This window comes from Amphibalanus amphitrite, unplaced genomic scaffold (genome assembly GCF_019059575.1).
Source record: "Amphibalanus amphitrite isolate SeventyFive unplaced genomic scaffold, NRLGWU_Aamphi_draft 001275F_arrow, whole genome shotgun sequence".
Lineage (NCBI taxonomy): Eukaryota > Metazoa > Arthropoda > Thecostraca > Balanomorpha > Balanidae > Amphibalanus > Amphibalanus amphitrite.
In genome coordinates, this window is record NW_024882768.1 from 137,627 (window position 1) to 161,875 (window position 24,249).

At 50.6% G+C, this 24,249-nt stretch overlaps 1 protein-coding gene across 9 annotated transcripts in view; it reads right to left on the reverse strand.

Moving 5' to 3' along the window:
* LOC122371746 (polycystic kidney disease protein 1-like 3) overlaps positions 1 to 24,249 on the reverse strand; it is a 44,381-nt gene that overhangs the window by 14,986 nt on the left and 5,146 nt on the right. The window contains exons 1-2 of one of the 9 annotated variants that reach the window (XM_043348395.1): positions 21,850 to 22,084; positions 5,491 to 5,596 (exon numbers count right to left, since the gene is read on the reverse strand). In XM_043348395.1, the coding sequence (XP_043204330.1) occupies positions 5,491 to 5,596; positions 21,850 to 21,876 (133 nt within the window). In that variant the 5' untranslated portion in view covers positions 21,877 to 22,084. The other 8 variants (XM_043348394.1, XM_043348398.1, XM_043348400.1 and 5 more) reach the window with 8 other exon arrangements.

The following is a 24,249-nucleotide window of genomic DNA, read 5'->3' on the forward strand; positions in this document are numbered from 1 at the left end:
TCGGCTTACTCTCGTCACGGGCAACACGTTCGTTTTTTTCCGCGAAGCTCTAGCTCGATCATGGGCCAAACGCGGGGGTCGTACCAACCTCCCCCTTGTGCCGTCGAAGGACTCAAAATGGCTGGAATGGCCTGTGCCGACGAGGATTAACGCGCTCATATGGGACATGTATTGCCTTGGGCCGGGTTTGTTGTTGTGTGGTGATGTGGTGACGTAGATTCTGTCTGCTATCAAGGTCCCGGCATGGTGTTACTTAGCGCAGGGTACAGGCCAGACCGTTGCGCCTAGTGCGCTGAAATTTTCACGATTTATAGATCAAGGATGGGCAACGTGCCTTTGAGGGTCTCAGCTCGATCGGATCGATAGCGAGCACATGGCGCGTGCTTAAAAAGTGCAAATTCGCGTCATAGACCTTACAGTACATGTATAAATCGGCTTGCAAAATCGTGCAAAAATGGCTAAATTTGCCCGACACTGGTCCGGTCCCCGTGCAGTATCTCGGTAACCGTGGGTCCGATCGGCACGGGGAACACAGTATCGTGTAGAGAATCGAACGGGCTATCGAATGGTGTGCGGTGCAGGGATGGCACGCGCCACGTGCACCCGTGAGGGCACTTATGCTGGAAAATTGACGTTTCGGACAGATTTGGGACTTAATGCTATTTTCGGGTGATTGTTTGACGGAGCGGGTTCTAACAACGCCTGTTGGCAAAAGAAATGCACAGCCTCGCATGGAAAAATTGTGAAAAGCTAATTGATCAAAAACAAGGTGGAACAAATCGCTGGAGAAAATGGTATTTGTTAATGACTTACTTAATTACACGGGTTTTACTGCATAACCTGGTACGTTTGACAAATGAAAATGGCATAGTTGGAAAGAGCATTCAATTTTGTCCAAAATCCAACCATCGCTTTTTCATGACGAGCAGCAGTATTCTTAAAAATATAAATGTTTCAAACCTCTACATAGTAACTCATCGATGGCTTTCATTTTTCAATAACCTTCGTCAGCCTTTGTTATAAACTACACATGACATGTTCTATAGTAGAACGCATGCTCATCAGACACCAGCACCTCGATGCGATGGATATTTTTTCCCAAACCAAAATGCATAGCCGTCAAAAAGCAATCGACCGAAATGGATACATAGCCCACGGACACAAGACCAACCAAACGCCCACCGATCGAAAATACACCTTATTCGCGTTGCGGAGCAAGCGGGTCACCCTAGCGGGCCCCATTCAACCGCGGACCCGGGCCCTATCCACAAGGGGGCGCGGGCCCTATCCATATGGGGGCCCGGGCCACGTTCACCTTGGGCTCCGGGCCCCGTCCACCCGGGGCTCCGGGCCCCGTCTACCAGGGGACCCGGGTCCCATCAATCCGGGGGCCCGGGCCCAGTTCTCCCGGGGGCCACCCGGGGGTCCGGGCCCCGTCCACCCGGGGCCCGGGGCCCGTTCTCCCGGGAGCCCTTGCCCGTTCTCCGGGAGGCCCGGACCCATCCACGGGGGCCCGGGCCCCATCCAACCGGGATTCCGGGCCCCGTTCTCCCGGGCCCCGGACCCATCCACGGGGGCCGGGCCCTATCCACAAAGGGGGCCCGGGCCCGTTCTCCCAGGGGCCCGGGCCCGTTCTTCCGGGGGCCCGGACCCATCCACGGGGCCCGGGCCCCATCCACCCAGGGGGCCCGGGCCCGTTCTCCCAGGGACCCGAGCCAGTTCTCCCGGGGACCCGGGCCCCATCCAACGGGGGGTCCGGGCCCCGTCCATCCGGGGCGCGTTCTCCCGGGGTCCCGGACCCATCCACGGGGGCCCGGGCCCCATCCACACAGGGGGCCCGGGCCCGTTCTCCCAGGGGCCCGGGCCAGTTCTCCCGGGGGCCCGGGCCCGTTCTCCGGGAGGCCTGGGCCCTTTCTCCCGGGGGCCGGGGCCCCATCCAACCGGGGGTCCGGGCCCCGTCCACCCGGGGCCCGTTCTCCCGGGGGCCGGACCCATCCACAGGGGCCCGGGCCCCATCCACCCAGGGGGTCCGGGCCCGTTCTCCCAGGGGCCCGAGCCAGTTCTCCCGGGGGCCCGGGCCCCTTCCAACCGGGGGTCCGGGCCCCGTCCACCCGGGGCCCGGGGCCCGTTCTCCCAAGGGTCCGGACCCATCCACGGGGGGCCCGGGCCCCATGCACCCAGGGGGCCCGGGCCCATCCACCCAGGGGGCCCGGGCCAGTTCTCTCGTCCGGTTAGATTAGGACCTCTCTCCTCCCTCCCTCTCCCTCTCTCTCTCTCTCTCTCTCTCTCTCTCTCTCTCTCTCTCTCTCTCTCTCTCTCTCTCTCTCTCTCTCTCTCTCTCTCTCTCTCTCGAACGGGCCCCTGACAGAAATTTCGGGGGGGTCAGCTGACCCTCTGACCCCCCCCTGGCTGCGCCACTGCCTCTGGCAGTGAGGGCGTTGCGAAGTTGCGACATCTGAAGACCGTGCAGAGGTTCACTTATGACCACATGGGTCAGTGACCTGATCTGACCCGAAAATGCGGTTGGTGTCAAAAGATCCCGTTTGATTCAAAGGTCAGGTATGCCAAGCTTCAGCTCTCTATCGCCGGCGTGTTCGGAGCTATCGCGAAAAAAAGCCTATGGAGGGGCGGCACCCGCCCCCCCCCCCCCGGCCGGCGAGGGTTAACCCTCGCCGGACCTATTGGTTTTCTACATACGCGCCGGCCGAGGGGGGGGGGGGGCGGGTACGACCCCCCCCCTCGCCGTTTCGCCCCTGGTAGAGCTAGCGCGTCGCGGAAAAAACGAGCGTGTGCGCCGTTACGAGACGCAGAGATTGGTACCCGATTTTAAGGTCCTAGGTCAACCGGTGACCTCTGAGGTCAGGTCAAGTGCCCCAAGGTACGGTTCAGTTTTTGGTGAATAACTTCGCAAAAAACGGCCGCAGAGCGCCGATTTTGGCAGCATCGTGTTCGTCTCGCTCAGGCGCGTCGAATGGTATACTTTTTGTCCGGGTCAGGTTAACTTGGGGTGTTGACCTCAGGTCAAGGTCAGGTCAGCACCCCCAGGTCACGAAGTTGGTCGAAAGAGGTCATGTCGCATATCATTCGATTCGGCAGGTCTTCCTGAGTCTATTGGTGGCTTTTCCGATTCGCTAGCTCAATTTGATCAAGAGTTATTGACGAAAAACTAATATGACCTTGATGACGTCATAAATGACGTCACGCAAGGTCAACATTGCAAAAGTGACGCATCTAACCTTGCAAGGAGTGCATAAAATCACGATTCTGTGTGCTTGAGATAGTTGGAGATCGTTCCCGGCGCCAGAATAGCAGTTTTCATTTTTCCCCATTGACTTATAATGGTGAGGTCACGAAAATGACCTGACCTCATATGACCTTTAGGAAAAATCCGAGATATACAAGTTGTGGGACTCATAATGGATACTAGATCCTGCAAGTTTCATTTCCCTGTGACATCTCCTCTGGCAGTGAGGGCGTTGCGAAGTTGCGACATCTGAAGACCGTGCAGAGGTTCACTTATGACGTCATAGGTCAGTGACCTGACCTGACCCAAAAATGCGGTTGGTGTCAAAAGATGCGGCTTGGATCAAAGGTCAGGTATGCCAAGTTTCAGCTCTCTATCGCCAGCGTGTTCGGAGCTATCGCGAAAAAACCCTATGGGGGGGGCGGCACCCGCCCCCCCCCTCGGCCGGCGAGGGTTAAGGCCCTCAGAGACCAGTACAGGGCCTGCAAAGGGCAGGATGAGACCTTAAGATGCCGACTTGGGCCATCAGAGGATAATGTGGGTCCTTACAGGCCAGTATGGGCCCTCAGAGGTCAGTGTGGGACCCTAAAATGCCGGCATGGGCCGGTGTTGGACCTCAGAGGCCAGCAGAAGACCCTCAAAAACCAAGATGGGCCTCAGAGGCCGATGCGGACCCTTAGAGGCCGGCATCGGGTCTTCAGAATTCAGTGCGGGGCCCTCAAAGGCACCTAAAGGCTAGTCTTGGGACCCCAGAGACAGAAATGAGGCCACCAGAGGCCGGTGTGAGGCCCTCAGACGCCGGCTGGGCCCTTGAGGCCGGTTTAGGGGTCCTCAAATGAGGTCAATGTGGGTTCTCAGCGGTCAATGTGGGCGCTTGACCGCCACTGAAGGGCCCTCCGAGATCAGTGTAGGACCCTCAAAGACTGGTTTGGGAGCTGTTAATAGCTAGCGTGGGATTCTTGCGTCGCGTGACAATCGAATAAGGGCCAGAGCCCCATACGTCCATGGGGGCCCATTGGTTGTTTGGGGGGGGGCCAAATGATATGATGGTCCCCTGATTAGCCTTTGGAGGGGGAAGGGCATGGCCCTGATCCCCCTCTGCGACCGCCACTGCACTGAAAGTGGAAGGGGGAGGGGCAGAAACAGACATTGCTGGCCCCCAGCCTGTTTGAACCGAGGCTGAGGCACGGTCACCCTGGCCCCCAGCTAGTACGCCTTTGACGAACTATGCCGACCCCAAGCAGATAAGGTCAAGCGTTGGTCGTTTGTATACGCATTCTCCTGACCCGTGCTAGTATTGTCTTAGTATTGCCTATACCTTTTTAGTGCTCGCTGTCCCGCGCCTCGTATTCAACAAAATGCTGTCACCAGGACTCACAGTCTTGTCTCTGATATGGTTTCCTTCATTGAGTGAAGGAAATTGCGGTCAATAACGCTGTAGAAACAAAAAGGAATCCTCATTAAAGGGCAAACTGAATAGTTGTCAAGTTACCGGGTGGTAGGTTAGGTACAGACAGACACTTAAGTCAGCAAAAAGTGGGGGGGCCAGTTAACATTGCTGGCCCCCCCACCTCCGAAAGTGGGGGGGCCATGGCCCCCCCGGCCCCCCCTGTTCCTACGCCTATGCTTCCTGTGGCCACCGAGTCATATGTATGTATGTGTGTATGTGCGTGTATGTCACAGTGGATCGACGGACTATGATGACGGATGATATATGACAGAGCAGCGTCATCCCAGCAGTGGTCACGTCGAAGGTCACTGTCACTTGGTTGGTATAATAGGTAGGCTGTCGATTCAGCAGCGCTGGACAGCGCCGTACAGATATATTATCAGGAGACATTTTAAGCGCTTAACGGACAGAAGGAGAACACATAGAGAAAAAGAGGAGAGAAATAGTGAAGGAGAAAGAGACTGGGTGTTTGAGAGTTGCTGGAAATATCTGAATTGAACGTACGCAAAATAAGCCTGAACATTAGCTTCAAAATAAATGTTTATCGAATGCAAAATGAAATAACCGTAGCATAATTACATGACGCTGATTATGTTGCCACATGTCCTTCAAAATAATCCGCGATTTAGCAGCGAATCTGACCAGTTACAATCCACAAAAACAAGCAACCAACAAACATGTTTTCAGTCTGCCTAATCTGTGCCCAGTTGAATGGAAAGCCGCCATCGTGAACAGAGCGGGCGGCACTACCGCGTAATCCGGGGTCTGCAGAGCCGTTAGCACGGCAGAGACTCGCCTTTGTACTCCTTCCGGTAGTGCGTAGCCGTCTTGAAGTGGAACTTCTGAGTGCGGCCGGTGTCGAGCTCTGCGCTGATCGTCACAAGAACGGCCCCGATCACCAGCTGAAATGGAGCAGAAGACAGCGCTCAGACGATAGGATGACTTATTTCTAATCCCGTAATGATAAACGTTCACAAGAGATCACATGTTTTGTTTTTAATCATAACAACAAGCCTACATCGACTCCTCAAGTTTCTATTGGTGGGTGGGAGCCAATCCATTTGTCAACCAATTTGACACATGCTAATGATATGATAACTGAGGTGTTTAGGAATGGGGACACAAGGAGAATACTAGTTTTACAATCGTGACTATTTCTGTTGGTATTTATCACCTCTGACAGCCCCCCGTCTGGGCCCACGGTCACCAGTGCTGATGGTCTCGCCACCAGGGACACAGGGGTGATGGAGTGGTAGCACCATCGGTCGTCAGGGCCGAGGGGTCACGAGGTTTCAATTCGATAGATTCAGTTTGATTGCATTTCTTTTAGTGTAGCGTGAAGGATGGATGGATTTGGTAAAACTGCAAACATGTAATTTGACAACATATGAGACCACTGAGTAGTTTCTTAGGCATCTTGACGGTGCATCACGACTTTACGAGACGACGCGTCACGAAAAACCGCCCCATTAATTCAAATGCTCTCTGCCAGGTTACGAGTTTGGGTGGTAACAGTAACCGTGTTTACATAGGGTTCCCTTAATCTAACTTACTATTCCAACAGAATCCGTCTGTGAGTCTGTGAGTCTGTGTGTCCGCACATCGTGTAGTGGGTTCAATTAACCTCGCCTACAAGGCAGACGGTATGTCGTAGGAAGTTGAAAGTTGCACACCTTATAGGTGACAGAGCGGGTCAGCGCCTTTTCTAGGTTTCGGCTCGCTGGGGTGCACGGTTCGCGCGTGGGGCGCGCTGGAAGAACGCCAATGAAATTTTGATCGGTTCGTAGATCTTCATTGAGAGCCGGGGTCGACAAACTTTGTGGACTAAATGCATGCCGATCGGTGGCGGGTGCCTCGCATTGGCGGATGGGCAAGTTTTTAATTTGAATGAAAAGTGGCGAGATAATGTATAGATTATAAAAATGCACCGTGAAAGGTGACCAAGTATAAAAATGCACCGTGTTTGCCGCAATGCGTCACATTGGTGACAAGGCGTCATTTTTGCCGCAAATCGCACAGTTTTGTCAAATATGGTCCGATAAGGGTACAATTTGTTGCCAGGATACATGCTCAGCCAACAGGTTCAGATGCGCCGCGTTTGTCGCAATGCGCCACATATGCCACAAAGCGCCATTTCCGACAAATACGATTAAGCGTAATGGAATGGCACGAATAGGGGCAGGGCTGGGAACACTTTAAGTCTGATATTTAAGTACTGATTGGATCCAATTATTCTGTGACCTGACATGACCCGGCGGTGTTGGTAGGGGGGTAGGGGTAGGGGTAGGGGTAGGGGTAGGGGTAGTGGTAGGGGTAGGGGTAGGGGTAGTAGTAGGGGTAGTAGTAGGGGTAGTGGTAGGGGTAGTGGTAGTGGTAGTGGTAGATGTAGTGGTAGGGGTAGGGGTAGGGGTAGTAGTAGGGGTAGTGGTAGGGGTAGTGGTAGGGGTAGTGGTAGAGGTAGGAGTAGTGGTAGGGGTAGGGGTAGGGGTAGTGGTGGAGGCAAAAGTAGAACAGTGGCCCGGGCTGATCCGATCGGACGAGAGGCGACCTATGTGACCTGGCCTGACCTAAAGTGACCGGGGCTGACCCCTTTGGCCCATCTTGACCCCGTATCAGCGAAATTTCATCCAACAAAGCCCCCAGAACAGCTCTTTTTTCTCTTCACATTTCCGTCCATATCTACATATGCTTCTAGCCAACATATCGATTTGAAACGAACACCATTCGAAAGCAAATTGGCTGGTGCCGCAATTTTCTCCTACCACGCAGCAAAGCAAGTGGCGCAGCCGCTTGTCTATATTACTATTTGAACAGGATCCATCTGTCTGTCTGTTTGTCCGCCACGCCGTGTAGTGGGTTCAATTTAGCCGGCCTACAGGGCAGACGGTATATCGTAGGGGGTTGAAATTTGCACACCTTCTAGGTGACAGAGCGGGTCAGCGCCTTTTCTAGGTTTCGGCTCGCTGGGGTGCACGGTTCGCGCGTGCGGCGCGCTGGAAGAACGCCAATGAAATTTTGATCGGTTCGTAGATCTTCATTGAGAGCCGGGGTCGACAAACTTACTGAGCTAAATGCATGCCGATCGGCGGCGAGTGCCTCGCATTGGCGGATCGGCAAGTTATTAATTTGAATGAAAAGTGGCGAAAAAATGTGTTGATTTTCGTTCAATGGGAGCAGTTTGTGATGCAAGTATAAAAACGCACCGCGTCTGCCGCAATGCGTCACATTGGTCACAAGGCGCCATTTTTGCCGCAAATCGCACAGTTTTGTCAAATATGGCCCGATAAGGGTACAATTTGGTGCCAGGATGCATGCTCAACCAACAGGTACAGATGCGCCACATTTGCCGCAATACGCAACATTTGCCACAAAGCGCCGTTTCCGACAAAATCGAGTAAGGGTAATGGAATGGCACGAATAGGGGCATGGCTGAGAACACTTTAGGTCTGATATTTTAGTACTGATTGGATCCAATTATTCTGTGACCTGACATGACCCAGCGGTGTTGGTAGGGGTAGGGTAGTGGTAGGGGTAGTGGTAGGGGTAGTGTAGTGGTAGGGGTAGGGGTAGGGGTAGTGGTAGTGGTAGGAGTAGTAGTAGGGTAGGGGTAGTGGTAGGAGTAGTAGTAGGGTAGGGGTAGTGGTAGGAGTAGTAGTAGGGGTAGGGGTAGTGGTAGGGGTAGTGGTAGGGGTAGTAGTAGGGGTAGTAGTAGGGGTAGTAGTAGGGGTAGATGTAGTGGTGTAGTGGTAGAGGTAGGGGTAGTGGTAGGGGTAGGGGTAGGGGTAGGGGTAGGGGTAGTGGTGGAGGCAAAAGTAGAATTGTGGCCCGGGCTGATCCCATCGGACGAGAGGTGACCTATGTGACCTGGCCTGACCCAAAGTGACCGGGGCTGACTCCCTTGGCCTTTCTAGACCCCGTATCAGCCAAATTTCATCCAACAAAACCCTCAGAACAGTTTTTTTTTTTAATTCTCTTCACATTTCCGTCCATATCTATGCTTCTAGACGACACATCGATTTGAAACGAACACCATTCGAAAGCAAATTGGCTGGTGCCGCAATTTTTTCCTACCACGCAGCAAAGCAAGTGGCGCAGCCGCTTGTCTATACTACTATTTGAACAGGATCCGTCTGTTTGTTTGTTTGTCTGTCCGCCACGCCGTGTAGTGGGTTCAATTTAGCCGGCCTACAGGGCAGACGGTATATCGTAGGGGGTTGAAATTTGCACACCTTATAGGTGACAGAGCGGGTCAGCGCCTTTTCTAGGTTTCGGCTCGCTGGGGTGCACGGTTCGCGCGTGGGGCGCGCTGGAAGAACGCCAATGAAATTTTGATCGGTTCTTATATCTTCATTGAGAGCCGGGGTCGACAAACTTTGTGAGCTAAATGCATGCCGATCGGCGGCGAGTACCTCGCATTGGCGGATAGGCAAGTTTTTAATTTGAATAAAAAGTGGCGAGAGAATGTGTTGATTTTCATTCAATGAGAATAATTTATGATACAAGTATAAAAGTGCACCGCGTTTGCCGCAATGCGTCACATTGGTCACAGGGCGTCATTTTTGCCGCAACTCGCACAGTTTTGTCAAATATGGTCCGATATGGGTGCAATTTGGTGCCAAGATGCATGCTCAATCGCCGGGTGAAAATGCGCCACGTTTGTCGCAATGCGCCACAGATGCCACAAAGCGCCATTTCCGACAAATACGATTAAGCGTAATGGAATGGCACGAATAGGGGCAGGGCTAGGAACACTTTAAGTCTGATATTTTAGTACTGAATGGATCCAATTATTCTTTGACCTGGCATGACCCAGCGGTGTTGGTAGGGATAGGGGTAGGGGTAGGGGAAGGGGTAGTGGTAGGGGTAGTGGTAGGGGTAGGGTAGTGGTAGGGGTAGGGTAGTGGTAGGGGTAGGGTAGTGGTAGGGGTAGGGTAGTGGTAGGGGTAGGGTAGTGGTAGGGGTAGGGGTAGGGGTAGTGGTAGGAGTAGTAGTAGGGGTAGGGGTAGTGGTAGGGGTAGTAGTAGTGGTAGGGGTAGTAGTAGGGGCAGTAGTAGGGGTAGTGGTAGGGGTAGTGGTAGGGCCGGTAGGGGTAGTGGTAGGGGTAGTGGTAGGGGTAGGAGTATGGGTAGTAGTAGTGGTAGGGGTAGGAGTAGGGGTAGTGGTAGGGGTAGTGGTAGGGGTAGGGGTAGTGGTGGAGGCAAAAGCAGAACAGTGGCCCGGGCTGATCCCAGCGGACGAGAGGTGACCTATGTGACCTGGCCTTACCCAAAGTGACCGGGGCTGATCCCTTTGACCCGTCTTGACTCCGTATCACCCAAATTTCATCCCAAAATGCCCTCAGAACAGTTCTTTTTTAAATTCTCTTCACATTTCCGTCCATATCTATGCTTCTAGACGACACATCGACATGAATCAAACACCATTCGAAAGCAAATTGGCTGGTGCCGCAATTTTTTCCTACCACGCAGCAAAGCAAGTGGCGCAGCCGCTTGTCTATACTACTATTTGAACAGGATCCATCTGTTTGTTTGTTTGTCTGTCCGCCACGCCGTGTAGTGGGTTCAATTTAGCCGGCCTACAGGGCAGACGGTATATCGTAGGGGGTTGAAATTTGCACACCTTATAGGTGACAGAACGGGTCAGCGCCTTTTCTAGGTTCCGACTCGCTGGGGTGCACGGTTCGCGCGTGGGGCGCGCCGGAAGAACGCCAATGAAATTTTGATCGGTTCGTAGATCTTCATTGAGAGCCGGGGTCGACAAACTTTGTGGACTAAATGCATGCCGATCGGCGGCGAGTGCCTCGCATTGGCGGATCGGCAAGTTATTAATTTGAATGAAAAGTGGCGAGAGAACGTGTTGATTTTCGTTGAATGGCAACAGTTTGTGATACGAGTATACAAATGCACCGCGTTTGCCGCAATGCGCCACAATTATCTCAGGGCGTCATTTTTGCCGCAAATCGCATAGTTTTGTCAAATATGACCCGATAAGGGTACAATTTGGTGCAAGGGTGCATGCTCAAACAACAGGTACAGATGCGCCGCATTTGCCGCAATGCGCCACATTTGCCACAAAGCGCCATTTCCGACAAAATCGAGTAAGGGCAATGGAATGGCACGAATTATTCTGTGACCTGACATGACCCAGCGGTGTTGGTAGGGGTAGGGGTAGTGGTAGGGGTAGGGGTAGTGGTAGGAGTAGTAGTAGGGGTAGTGGTAGGGGTAGTAGTAGGGGTAGTAGTAGGGGTAGTGGTAGGGGTAGTGGTAGGGGTAGTGGTAGGGGTAGGGGTAGATGTAGTGGTAGGGGTAGGGGTAGTGGTGGTGGTAAGGGTAGTGGTAGGGTAGGGGTAGGGGTAGGGGTAGTGGTAGGGGTAGTGGTAGGGGTAGGGGTAGGGGTAGGGGTAGTGGTGGAGGCAAAAGTAGAACAGTGGCCCGGGCTGATCCCATCGGACGAGAGGTGACCTATGTGACCTGGCCTGACCCAAAGTGACCGGGGCTGACCCTTTGACCCGTCTTGACCCCGTATCACCCAAAATTCATCCAACAAAGCCCCTCTTTTTTCATTCTCTTCACATTTCCGTCCATATCTATGCTTCTAGCCAACACATCGATTTGAAACGAACACCATTCGAAAGCAAATTGGCTGGTGCCGCAATTTTTTCCTACCACGCAGCAAAGCAAGTGGCGCAGCCGCTTGTCTATATTACTATTTGAGGAGGGCGTAGTTTCTGTCTATTACGAAGGTCGCGACATGGTGCTACGTAGCGCGGGTTACAGGTCACACCGTTGCACCTACCGCGCTGAAGTTTGCGCAACTCATAGAACAAGGATGGACAACGTGCCTTTGAGGGGTCTCAGCTCGATCGGGTCGATAGCGAGCGCGTGGCGCGTACCCGAAAAGTGCAAATTCGCGTCATAGACTTTACATGTATAAATCGGCTTGCAAAAACGGGCGAAAATGGCTAAATTTGCCCGACACGGGTCCGGTTCCCGTGCAATGTCTCGGTAACCATGGGCCTGATCGACACGGGGAAAACAGCATCGTGTAGAGAATCGAACGGGCTATCGAATAGTGTGCGGTGCAGGGGTGGCACGCGCCACGTGCAAGTGTGAGGGCAATTTCATTTCAAAAAGTGCCATTTTAAACGGATTTTGGATTTTATTTTATTTTTCCGTGACCATCAGACTGAGAGATTTGAAACAACGTCAATTGCCAAGAGCAATGTACCGCCTCTCATGGAAAAATTGTGAAAAGCTAATTGATCAAATACAATGTGGAAAAAATCGCTGAATTAAATGGTATTTGTCCATAATGTGCCACTAAAAAGATACACGGATTTTGCTGCTTAACCTGATACGTTTGACAATTGAAATTGCTATCATTGGAAAGAGCATTCAATTCTCTCCAAGATCCAATCATCACGTTTGCATGACAAGCAACAGTATTCTTAAAAATATAAATGTTTTAAACCTCTGCAAAACGATTTTTAGCGAAAATTATCTACGCCTTTCATTTGTCTTAAAACTACGCACCTCAATTATAAAGCACATTTGACAGATTCTGAAGTGGAAAGCATGCTTATCAGACACGGGCACCTCGATGCGGTGGATATTTTTTCCACAAACCAAAACGTTTAGCCGTCAAAAAGCAATCGACCGAAATGGATAGATAACCCAACCGACACAAGAACAACCGAACACCCGCCGATCGAAAATATCCCTTTTCGCGTTGCGGAGCACGCGGGTCACCCTAGTCCTCCCCTATTTGTCTCTTAAATGTCCCTTATAAAGGAATCCTCTGTCTCCTTTACCTCGCTTCACTACAAATATGGCGCAACTAAGTCATTCTAGAAGCAGTTTGCAATTTTTAGTTACCTTTAGGGCTCTCCCAAATAGCTTCCAGACTAGACACTGAGGTAAAAGTGATAGCACATGAAAGCTCAAAGCAAGAAAAATCAGAAAACTATCTGGCATTTAACATACTTTAAACGGCTGAGCTATTATTCAAGTAGGTGTAATCACATCAACGGCAATATCAGAACACCGCACCTGTCGAATTTCTGCCTTGACTTTCTGCCGTTTATGCGTTAATGCCACTTAAAAATCCTCAGTCGGCGCACGTGCGCTTGTCGAGTCGGGGACCACCAGTCGGACGATTCGGAACTGCCGGCCAATCAGCACGCCGCTTTTGTGATTTGGTAGTTTGAGAACCACTGGATATGGTAGCGTAGCAGCTTTTGGAAAGGCGCTACGCTACCAAATCCTCCCCTATTTGTCGCTTAAAGAGGGAATTGAAGGGCAGGATAAAAATACTTCAAAATATGAATTGTTGAATTTCGAGTATTAAATAAGCCCAATTTATGTTGTTTACAGCATAAACGATGCTTTGTATGCTTCTAACAACAATAGCGCCCATAGCAACGTTACACGCGTTCGCTATGATGCCTAAAATTCGATCTGAAAATAGGGGAGAAATAGGGGAAGATTAAGGGAACCCTATGTAAACACACCTAGTGATGCGCGGACAGCGACACGCGGGTCTTCCCAGGTCACGGACGGTGACAGCTGTCACCAGCCCGCACAGTGACAGGTGTCACCTCAGCAGCCCACGCGGTGTGACAGCTATCGGCCCCACAACTCCGTGTGGCGGGTGCCTCCATCGCTCTGTGTCGTCAGCCCGTCCTGTCAGTGTCCTGACGTCAGTCGGTGCCGACACATCGGCTGACGGCACGGACTGCATGAATGATTTATCAGCGCAGAGGATGGCGCTGCGGCGCGAGCGTCCTGCTCCGAGCGACCACGGTCGGCCCAGGGTGGTGCTAGTGGCACCTGAGAGTGTCGCAGTCTCCGCATTGCAGGCTTTGAACCTTTTGCCGCATGGTGCTGTTTTGTAGGTATGTGGTAAGAGCAAGCCGTTTTGCAGCTGAAGATGACGACATGAAGAATAGTATACGTTGATTCCTTTTGATCATTAGTTGAAATTTAAATGACCAAGGTCTACTGGTAGTTTTAATAAAGTTTTATTTATCATTTATTCATTCAAAACGAAATGGAGCAGCAGCAACTGCATGTATGTTTACAAGTTACACCACCCAGCTCGTCGGGAATGACGTTGGCTATATCCGGGGCAGTATGGTTGTCGATAGTTTACACGAATCCTGCACAAGATCAGATTCAATTACCGAAACGAGTCGTGTTTGTGTACAAAATTTATTAATTAGTGACTGGGAACAGCCGCACTGGAAATACCGATGTCTCAAACAAGCTTTCATAAACAAGAGAGGCCGGTTAAAATATGAATCAAGGTCTCCCACTGCCCAGTTGTGACGGAGCTGCGGCACCGTTTTTAGCTGCTGATCAGCGATCTTCGGGATCGGCAAACCCGGGTCTGTGGTCAGTGGTGCCTAGTCACGGTCAGCTGAAGGAGCGGCCAGTCAGCAGCAGCAGTCAACCACCTCAGCAGCCAGCCAGGAGCAGCAAGACAGAGTCGCCAGCAGCAGCGACATGTCACCATGGCCGGCCGCCGCGCTGCTCTGGCTGCTGGTGCAGCTGGCAGCTGCCGTGCCGACCCAGCCGCTGTCGGCAGCTGACCAGCTGTCGCAGCTGCTCGGGCCGGTGGTGGAGTCGGCCGTGGCCCGGGCGCTGTCCGACTGGCGGCCGGCGCTGCTGACCGACCTCGGTCGGCTACAGGCGCGTCTGGAGGCCCTGGAGAGCCGGCTGGACAGGGACGGTGAGAGCCCGCCGCCGGGCTGCGGCAGCTGCCGCGACCTCTGCCATCCTTCTGGTACGGACTCGGGGACCGCAGTGGCCTCGCGCTCAGAGACGGAGCCGGGGACCGACGCCAGGTCACTGCCGGGCGTCCAGCCGGCTCCGGAGCCGGTCTGTGACCGAGCTCCAACACCCGCGCCGCCGAACGCCGCTCCTCACCAGGAGCCGGCGCGGCGGTGCGCGCCTGCGCCCGCTCCTGTCTGCAGCTGCGGGACCAGGGCGGCCACCCACAGGACGGCGTCTACTGGTTCACCGGGATGCCGGTGCCGGTGCTGTGCGACTTCAGCCACGACGGCGGTGGCTGGACGCTGCTGCTGACGGCTACCACCAGGGACGGCTGGGACGTGCTCAGCGTGCTGGGCCGCTCAGAACGCTCACCCTCGCTGACCCACAACTACGCCATCCTGCAGCACGCCAACACCATCCGTGACCTGGGCAACGGCACCCGGTTCGGCTACCGGATCGAGGCGCAGGCGCAGACCGGTCGCCGGCGCTGGGGAGGCGTCTGGTTCGCTCCGAGAAGCTACAGCTTCCTCCACGAGACGCCCGGCCAGACGGAAGTCAGCATCGTACGAAAGTTCGACAAGTGGGCCTACAAGGACTCTGGCATCGAAAAAAGGATGCCGTGGCTGAACACGGGCGGAACCGATCATGCCGTGCTCACCACGTCTAAAAATCCATGGTCGGGTTGGTGGGGCACCCTTGTGACCGTTAAGACCAACTCGGAGTTTCAACACAGTCCTTGGATCCACCCCGAGGCGGTGCAATCCGGCACTGTTCTTTACTGGCTCCGTGAAGAGGCTTTTTAGCTGGTTTTCACGTGCAAGGGGGGGGGGGGGGCGCATAAGCTTCTCTGTCGATGGGTTAGAGGGACGGCGAGGGAGAGAGAAAGGCTTACGCGCCGACGATTGTGGGGTTTCGCTCACGGTTTGAAGCTGCCATAACGTGTTATATGATGGTCCATCCCCAAATGTTCAGGTCAGAGGTGTGAGCCAGCCTTCGCGTTGCAAAGTCGTTGTCATTTTCGCGACCATTTCAAGAAGCGAGCCTTAGTAGGAAAGAACTAACTCCAACAGCGACACCTAAGGCATTCTATTGAGCCGAAAATCATTCTCTGCTTATCGTATTCAGTCAATTGACACAAACAAAGCAGCGTCTGCGGGACGGTGACTCGGCTCAGGGTCAGGTGCACCTGGCAGTGACCGTGGGACCTTCAGTCACAGGCATTGACAGATCACCTGACGTGCCGACAAATTAAAACAGCAGGGGATGCCTTCCTCAACTAGAGGACCAAGGTGTCTTCGATTTCACTGCTTGCTATGCCAAGCTCGCGCTGCTGGTCGTGCGTTACAAATTAACTCGTCATACTGAATATTTTTCTCATTTAATTTGCTAGACTCTTATACGTTGATGTAGGCGCATGGATTCGGCGTTCGGGCTGTCATCACATTGTGCAGTTCATTGCCTTGCAATGCCATACGTGGTCGTAAGGTGGTCACTGGTCAAGTTTATACGGCATATTGGTATGGAATCTTATTGTGGTGTGCTAGTAAAAAGCAATAAAACAATATCAATATGGAGACCCAGGAAGACACAAGCTGTTTCATTTATCGAGCAACCTCATTTGTGTATTCTTATTCAAATCTGATCAACCAACTAGCAACTAGCAAGCTTTCCGGATGGGGTTGGGGGTGGCCCCAGCGGCAGACCCTTCGTATCCTCTCCTGCTAGTGAGCTCACTCTCAATCCACTCCTGTGACGAGTGGCACTCGATTTCGAAGGTTCTGTCTACAGCCGGTTCAGAAGTGCCGCATTACCAATGCTCCCTCCATTGCAGTGTGGAGGCATGCGTGGCGCCTGACCTTCATCTTCCAGCAGCAATGGATCGGTCTGCGGACGCACCGCGCGTGGTTCCGGTCACCCTCGATCAGAATTCGTCTCGCGTGCGGCGAGGAGCGGCGCGCTGAGACGAGGTGTAGCGCAGCGGCAAGGTGTGGCGCGGCCATTTGTCGCTGCCGGACCGGCCAGCGCCAGCTACCTCACCTTGCGCGCACCTGTCCCTATCGGTGACCCTATTCATCTCCTCGTGGTGTCGCGGCGACAGAGGTCTGAGCTTGAGCTGAGAGCTCGCGCCGACTGTGTGGCAAAGCGACCCGACGCATCACGATTACCTCGGCCAGGGAAGAGGGATGGAAGAGAGGGAGAGAGGGAGAGGGAGGGAGGGAGGATGTTTAGTCGACTACAGAATGATGTTCCACTTTTCACAGGCAATTATTTGCCTGGAGTGGTAGGCTGCCTGTGCCGCATCACACGGGCTGAGTTCAGAAATTATAGCTTTGTCCCAATGCTCACAATCGGCACGCTTAATTGCGCGATAAACGGCACAACTTAGCGCTCCGGTCAACTGATAGCTTCTGAACTTGAGGAGTGGAACATCATTCTGTAGTCGACTATAGGTACTGTGTGCTGAACTGGTGAACTGGTCAGCGTGGGGAGGGAAGGAGATGCACAGGCACGGAGGACCTCGCGAGTATGCTGATTGGTAGTGTGTCAGCTCTGAGGTGGCAAACAAAGATTACCTGACGTCAAACATCGCACCCAATGGTCAGTTAGGACTCCTCTGGGCAGGCGGCGGTCAGCTGGGTGAAAAACCGACATCAAGGCCCGACGCCGAGAAGATAACGCCTCGGTGATTACCATACTCACTCCGGCCATGAGCGTCGTGAGCAAACATACTCTCGAGTGACATCGAGTGGCCATCGAGCTGGCGAGGACACCGTTGACCTGACAGAACTTGAAGTTGTCACGGACGTGCATTGGAGGTGTCCTCCCGGCCAGCTTTTATTTAATCCTTGATGTGCCTTGAGATCTGGCTGGAAGCGGCATGACGCTTCGTGAAATCAATTGGTCAGTGGATTTTCAAAGTCATATAACAGGGCGACTGGCGTGCAGCGTATCGCCTTTGTGACTCAACTGATAGATAATGCCGTCAAAATTCGACGATTTCCCCTCCGTAGACCGAGTGCAGACAACAGAGAACAATGCCAGGCAGCCGAACGCTATAACATCTTTCTGATGATTATCAATAACATTCAGGCTCTCATCAGAAGCTGATGCATATAAAGTTCATGCATAGCTAGATACCGATCTCATCGAAGCATTGAACGGAAGTACATTAGTTATATGCAAAGGAAGATCGAACGGCACCTGAAAAGACCCCCTGTGCTGAAATGCCACTCATTTCTGTGCAGCGTTGTGGGCCTCAGCAGCGACCCTGCACTGGGACGTATCCCATCCATCCTGCACGGCAGACAATGGCGCTGCAACTGTCCCGGCGCGGGCCAGGTGCCCCCAGCGCCCGGAGGTGGTTTTCCGAACTAACTCTGGCCAGGCAACTCTCGGAGCTCATACGAGCTGTTCCAGCGCCAACTGACTGTCGATGATCGGCAAATACAGCTGTTACTAGTCGCCAGACTAGGTCACCGTGTGAGGAAAACCGTGCGTTTTGCCAAGTCATTGCTACAAACGTGCAAACTATTTTGATCCACCTGCTCTGTGCCTAACTAATAATAGTTATACGCGCCTCGTGTAAGGCTACGGCCGGACTCTGGCCTTCTTGTGAGGGAAGGGGGATCTCAGCCCCCTGGTAATCTCCGAAACTATTGAGCCGATTTTCAAATTCCAACGGCCGTGGACACAGGACAGCCCCGTCTGAGATCTACCAAGTGCTCCAGTTTTATTGACTTCAGTGCTAGCGATGGCATCATAGGTCAGGTCAAAGTGGATTGCTTACCTTTTACAAGTCTACAGAACACATAAAAATGTGTTTTTTTTTACAATGTACGACATTTTGTAACTTTTGTGACAATTGTCACAGATGTATGACATATCAATTTCACTTACTTAGCTGTCCGAGTTGATAAGGTACCTACTCACTTTCCCTTTCCTAACCATCTTTTATCAGCGAATGAGCATCACTGGAGAACAGATTATACGTTAGGCGGTCCTTTCAAGCGAAGAAAATCCCTGGCAACGATTGAAGTGAGTGAAGGATAAAGAGTGATCATGCCTCGAATGGATTTCGAAGCATTTTGTATTCCTGTTGACGCGCAGAACGGATCAAGCTCAGGTCAGATGCAAAACACGTGTTTAAAAACATCATTGGCAACCCATTCAGATTGGCATAATGACCGGTGTCATTCTGCCAAAATGTTTCTACAAAATCGTAGGTCTTATACATCGTCAAGCGGCCAAAGGTAGGTGCAATACAGAATGTAGTTCATCAGAATCTCCACCATGGCAGCGAAGGGAATGCTCCTTGAAAATGTCAATGACAAAAAAAGCGTCGTCATCGGAATCCGTTCTCATTTTAACCCGCGTCGTGCTGGTGGCCTATGTTTTCCGCGTCGTGTTGGGGGGGGAGCGTTTTCACGCCCCCCTCCTAACTCAGCACCTGGGCCATGCATAGCGACAAGCAGTAAGCAGCAATCGAAAGAACGTCAAAAATAATGACGGAAACACTAGGTCATTCTTTAGGTCAGGTCTAAGGTCAGGTCACCAGAGGCCATCAAAGGTAATTTTGTCCACTTCAACAATTTTGAAAACTGCAACGGCTACCTCGGGAGCCAATAGAGCTACAGCGCCGCGGAAAAGTGCATTTGATAGCCCTTTTATAGACCTCTTTGATTGTTGTTCTCAGATTTGACCTCAGGTCAACGGCTTAGCCTCCAGAAGGCAAAAACTAAAAATAGCCGTTTTCACGAGAAATGTTAAGTTCAGTTAGGTATAACTAACGCGTAGAATGATTTTTTATTCGTTGACCTTGAAAGGTCTTTTTGAAAATTTGACTTTAGGTCAATGTCATGACCTGACCGGGAAGGGTCATGTTGCCTATCAGTCGATCTGTATCGTCGAGCAGAAACACATCTGACGTGTTTTCACCACTTAAGCACGTCTCTATCAAAAGTTATAGCAAAAAAAAAACTGCTGGTGACCGTTCATGACCTGAGATGACCTCAGGGGCACACAAAGGGGTCACAGGTGCATTTTTCCGATTCAATGTGTCATGTTTACCTCTGAACCGATGTTTTAGAGGGTTTTGAACGATATTCGTTCAAAAAAGGCACATTTCAATTTTCTCCCATTGACTTAGGTATAATGGAGGGGTCGCAAAATTGACCTAAACTTAGGTTACAGATATCAAAAATCCGAGATATGCATTTTACATACTGTTATTCTTATCAATCGCTGAAAGTTTCAAAGTGACCGTTGGGTAGGTGTACTGTAGCTGTAGCGAGCCTTTGAACTTTCTCTGAGGTAAGGTCACTTGACGTGATCTGGTGACCTGACCTTGAACGACCCACGTCTGAAATTTTCACAACATATATGGAAATGTTATATGGACAGGCTTAGCAAAATCGGCGGCGCTACGCGCCGCCTTTTTTGACATATTCGCGAAAAACCTGAGGGGGAGGGGCGTAAAAACATCATGGCGCGGGTTAATAAAATGACTTATTTCAGCCATGAAGCACAAAGAATGTCACTCCAAAATCCAAAAGCAGACCATATCATGCCATATCAAACAGCTACGTTGTAACCCGCGCCCCACTGGGGGGGGGGCTATTCATAGCCCCCCTCCCGTTTTTCTGCAATAACTTCCACACCGCTTGACGTATCGACGCCAAACTCTCAGCATCTTTGGGTGCATCAATTTGACACCTTGTGTCAAAATATTGGTTTCGTAGCTACAATAAGTCGGCCGGAAATGACGTCAGAGGGACGTTATGTTGGGCCGATTTCGATGCAAAACATTGAACTACGGCAATCGCTCCCAAGAGCTCAGTTTTTAAGCTAGATCCAATTTCTTTGGATGAGAGGACTCAGAATAGACTACGCTATCAAACTGTTATCTCAGATTGTCAAAATTGTGACAATTTTGAAAATCATATAGGTGCAATAAAATTCAAATTAATATTTTTATCTTTTTTTTACGAAAACTTTTTAACTTTTCGAAAAAAAAACGGAATACCTACATGTGATAGAACACATGCTCATAACTTACCCTAATCAATATCTTATATCTTCAAAATGGCCAAGGTATATACATTATTGCAAAAAATTTATAATTATAAGTTTTTCAAATCAATTTTTCAGTAAATCAATTTTTCATACGTATTTGACATCGCACAGCAATAAAAATAGCACCATCGTGTTGCTGAGCTCAAACTGCATCCAATAGACACCTTTTTGTTGAAACCTTTAACTTCAAAATTTGACCTTTTTTACCTGAAAGTGACCTGACCTGGGCTAAATTCAACTCAAAATGACCTCAAATGACCAAAACGACATCAAATTCGAAATCTATGACCTAAATGGACCGTAAAACATGTGTCACGTGACCGACGCATGATATAATATTTCCGTGACCTGTGATGAACTGACCCTGACCTGAAAAACAAGGTACAAGTTTGTTTTCCTCAGGGTATCTTAAGCATCTGTTTACGAGTGTGTAAACCAAAAATGAGCCTGATCTGACTTGTAAGCTGGCGGCCAGAGACCAAAATGTGAACGAGCCAAAATGCTAATAATTTTTACTTTGACCTGACCTGTGACGTCATCGGTAACCTCGAGTTTAATGAAATTAGGTTTCGCTCGACAGTTTTTCCGGTGCTATCAGACGTCGTTTGCATTTTGACGATCAGCCCAGCAGTTTCAGAGTTAGGAGGGTGGCTATGAAGAGCCCCCCGCCCCTCCCAGTAGGGCGTGTTATAGTACGCAGACCCCAGTGCGTGGGGCGCGGGTTAATAACTAAAGCACACATAACCGGGCTCTTAGTAATTATCTTTTTTGGTTAAAAGCTATTTATATCGCCGATAGCCGTTTAGCAACTTTATCATGATCCTAAATATGAAATTGACCATGAGATCAGCCCATAACATGATGAGTGACACATATTCTTCACAATTGCCTATTGATGAAAGTATGCACAAATAAAGGATGACCTCCAAAAAGGTCAAGCTGTCATAGATATGTCCATTTTATGCAGAAGTAGGCACTTGTTAATTCATAGGCGGCGGAACGGGGAGGGCACCGGGGCACCGTGCCCCCTTGATTTCGGCATTTTAACATTAGCCCTATGATGGGCGTTGCATGGAAAGAATGGGGTCAAAAGTCGGCAGTGCCCCCCCCCCCTCTTAATTGAAGGTGTTCCGCCGCTACTGTTAGTTATACTAGGTATGCAAGGATTTTGGTATAGGTACAAGAGAACATTTTGTCCAGATAGAAGCAATTGCAAAAGAGTATGTAGTGCATCAAAGTGCAAATCACAACAAAGATAAGTAAGCACAAATCCCTGCAATAATCACAACAAAGAGCAATGCATCTCTTACCGAGTGCAGCAGCGTTCTGGTTGCCATGGCGACCGCACAGTGCACGCGCCGACCACTCGCCACCAAACTGATGCGCCAGCAGCTGTGGCGCTTTATAGTGGCTGCGGCCAGGACCGCGGCCACGTCCCTGAGCTGAGGAGCAGCCCCCTGTGCCCGCGGGCTGAACGGGCAGTGCCTCACAGAGCAGTGGCACACCAGGGTATATATTGAATTGTGGCACACAGCGAGCCCGTGCACCACTGAGGTTGAGATTCTCTAAATGGATATCAATGAAATTCCAGGTCACACGTGTAGACTTGTAAGGTGATATGTGTTGGGTGAGATCTTGGCCCTAAAACTGCGATGAAACTTTATTGAAGGTACTTTTGTGACCTCGAATAATGTTTTGATCCGCGCAGCGTTGGGCAGTCCTTAATACTTGTTAAGTCTCGCAAAGTCTAAATCGCAAAAAAAAAATCACAAGTCTCGTAGTTCTTCATTTTCTTCTATTAACCCGCGCCGGGCCGGTGCTCCGAGATTCCGCGCCGGGCCGGGGGGGGGGGGGTCTGAACAGTGAACACCCCCTTCTAACTCGGATCCTGGGCAACGTAGCGACACGCGGTAAGCGGCAATCGAAAGAATGTCCAAAAGCAGGACGAAAACACTCGGTCATTTTTTGGGTCCGGTCAAAGCTTAGGTCACCAGAGGTCACCAAAGGTAAAATGTTGACTATTTCAACATTTTGGAAACTGCCGACGGCTATCTCGAGAAGAACTGATAGAGCTACAGCGCCGCAGAAAAGCGCATTCGATAGCCCTTTTACACATCTTTCTGATTATTGTTCTCAGATTTGACCTCAGGTCAACGGTCTAGCCTCCAGAGGGCAAACACTCCAAAAATAGCCGTTTTTACGAAAAGCGTTTTTTCGGCAATAACTTTTGACTCAAAAGAGCAATGACATTACTTTTGCCAGCATCGTGTTCCTCTCGTCGAGACGCGTCGAATGAAGTATAATTTGACTTTGAAAGGTGTCAACTTGAAAATTAGACCTCAGGTCAAGGTCATGACCTGACCGGAAAAGGTCATGTTGCATATCAGTTATAATGCATCAGCATCGTGATCTTCACCCAAATGACTTGCTTCACGAATAGGAACTCTCAATTCCCCATGCCCTGGAACTGTCCCTGATGAAGGTATCAAGTTGACATTTTTAGGGAACATGCCCAGTTTAGTTAAAAGAGAAGTAAAAAAATTGAGCTCCCTAGCTCCAGCCGTTTTGATGATATTCTGCGCTTTTTTATACACCTGTTTATGCATCGTTTCTACATATGTTGTTAAAATTTCAGACCCAGCGCTCTCAAGGTCGGGTCACCAGGTCACGTCAACTGACCTCACCTCAGAAAAAAAGTTTCAATCTTCGTCATAGCTACACCGACTGAACGATCGCCTTGAAACTTTCAGCGATTGATAAGAATAACAGTATGTACAAAATGTATCTCTCGGAATTTTGATGTCGGTGATCTAAGGTCAGATCAATTTTGCGACCTCTCCATTATGAGTCAATGAGAGAAAATTGAAAAGCGCCTCTTTTGGATGAATGGTGTTCAAAACCCTCTCAAACATCGGTTCATGGGTAAACATGACACATTGAATCTGAAAAATGCTCCTGTAACACCTGTGTGTGCCCCTGAGGTCATCTCAGGTCATGAACGGTCACCAGCGTTTTTTTTTTTTTGCTATAACTTTTGATAGAGACGTGCTCGGTGCTAGAGCGATGAAAACACGTCAGATGTATTCAGCTCGACGATACGGATCTACTGATATGCAGCATGACCCTTTCCGGTCAGGTCATAACCTTGACCAGCGGTCAAATCTTCCAAATGACCTTTCAAGGTTAACGAATTCGACGCTTCTCGACGAGAGGAACACGATGCTGGCAAAAGTAATGTTGTGGCTTGCTTGAATTAAAAGTTATTACCGACAAATCTTTTTTCGTGAAAACAGCTATTTTGAGAGTTATTGCCCTCGGACGCTTAACCCGCGTGGGGCTGGGGGGTAAATTTTATCCCTCCTCGCGAATTTTTGCAATATCTCAAAAACGGCGGCGCGCAGCGCCGCCAAACTTTCAGTACCTTTTCTAACATCAAATTGACACGTTCTCTGAAAATTTGAGCGAAATCCGTCGGAATTTTTTTGAGAAATTGACGTTTTAGTGACGTCATGTTCGCCATTTTCGCCTCAAAAACGGCAAAAGTTCAAACGCCGCTAACATCTTCATTTTTAAAGGAATCAAGACGTAACAAAAAAAGTTATACGTAATTCTACTTTGTGTATCAAATGGCTATCTCGGTTTTTGAAAATTTTAGATTTTGGCCCAAATTTAAAATAAAAACTGACTTTTTTGGGAAAATAATTATAAAA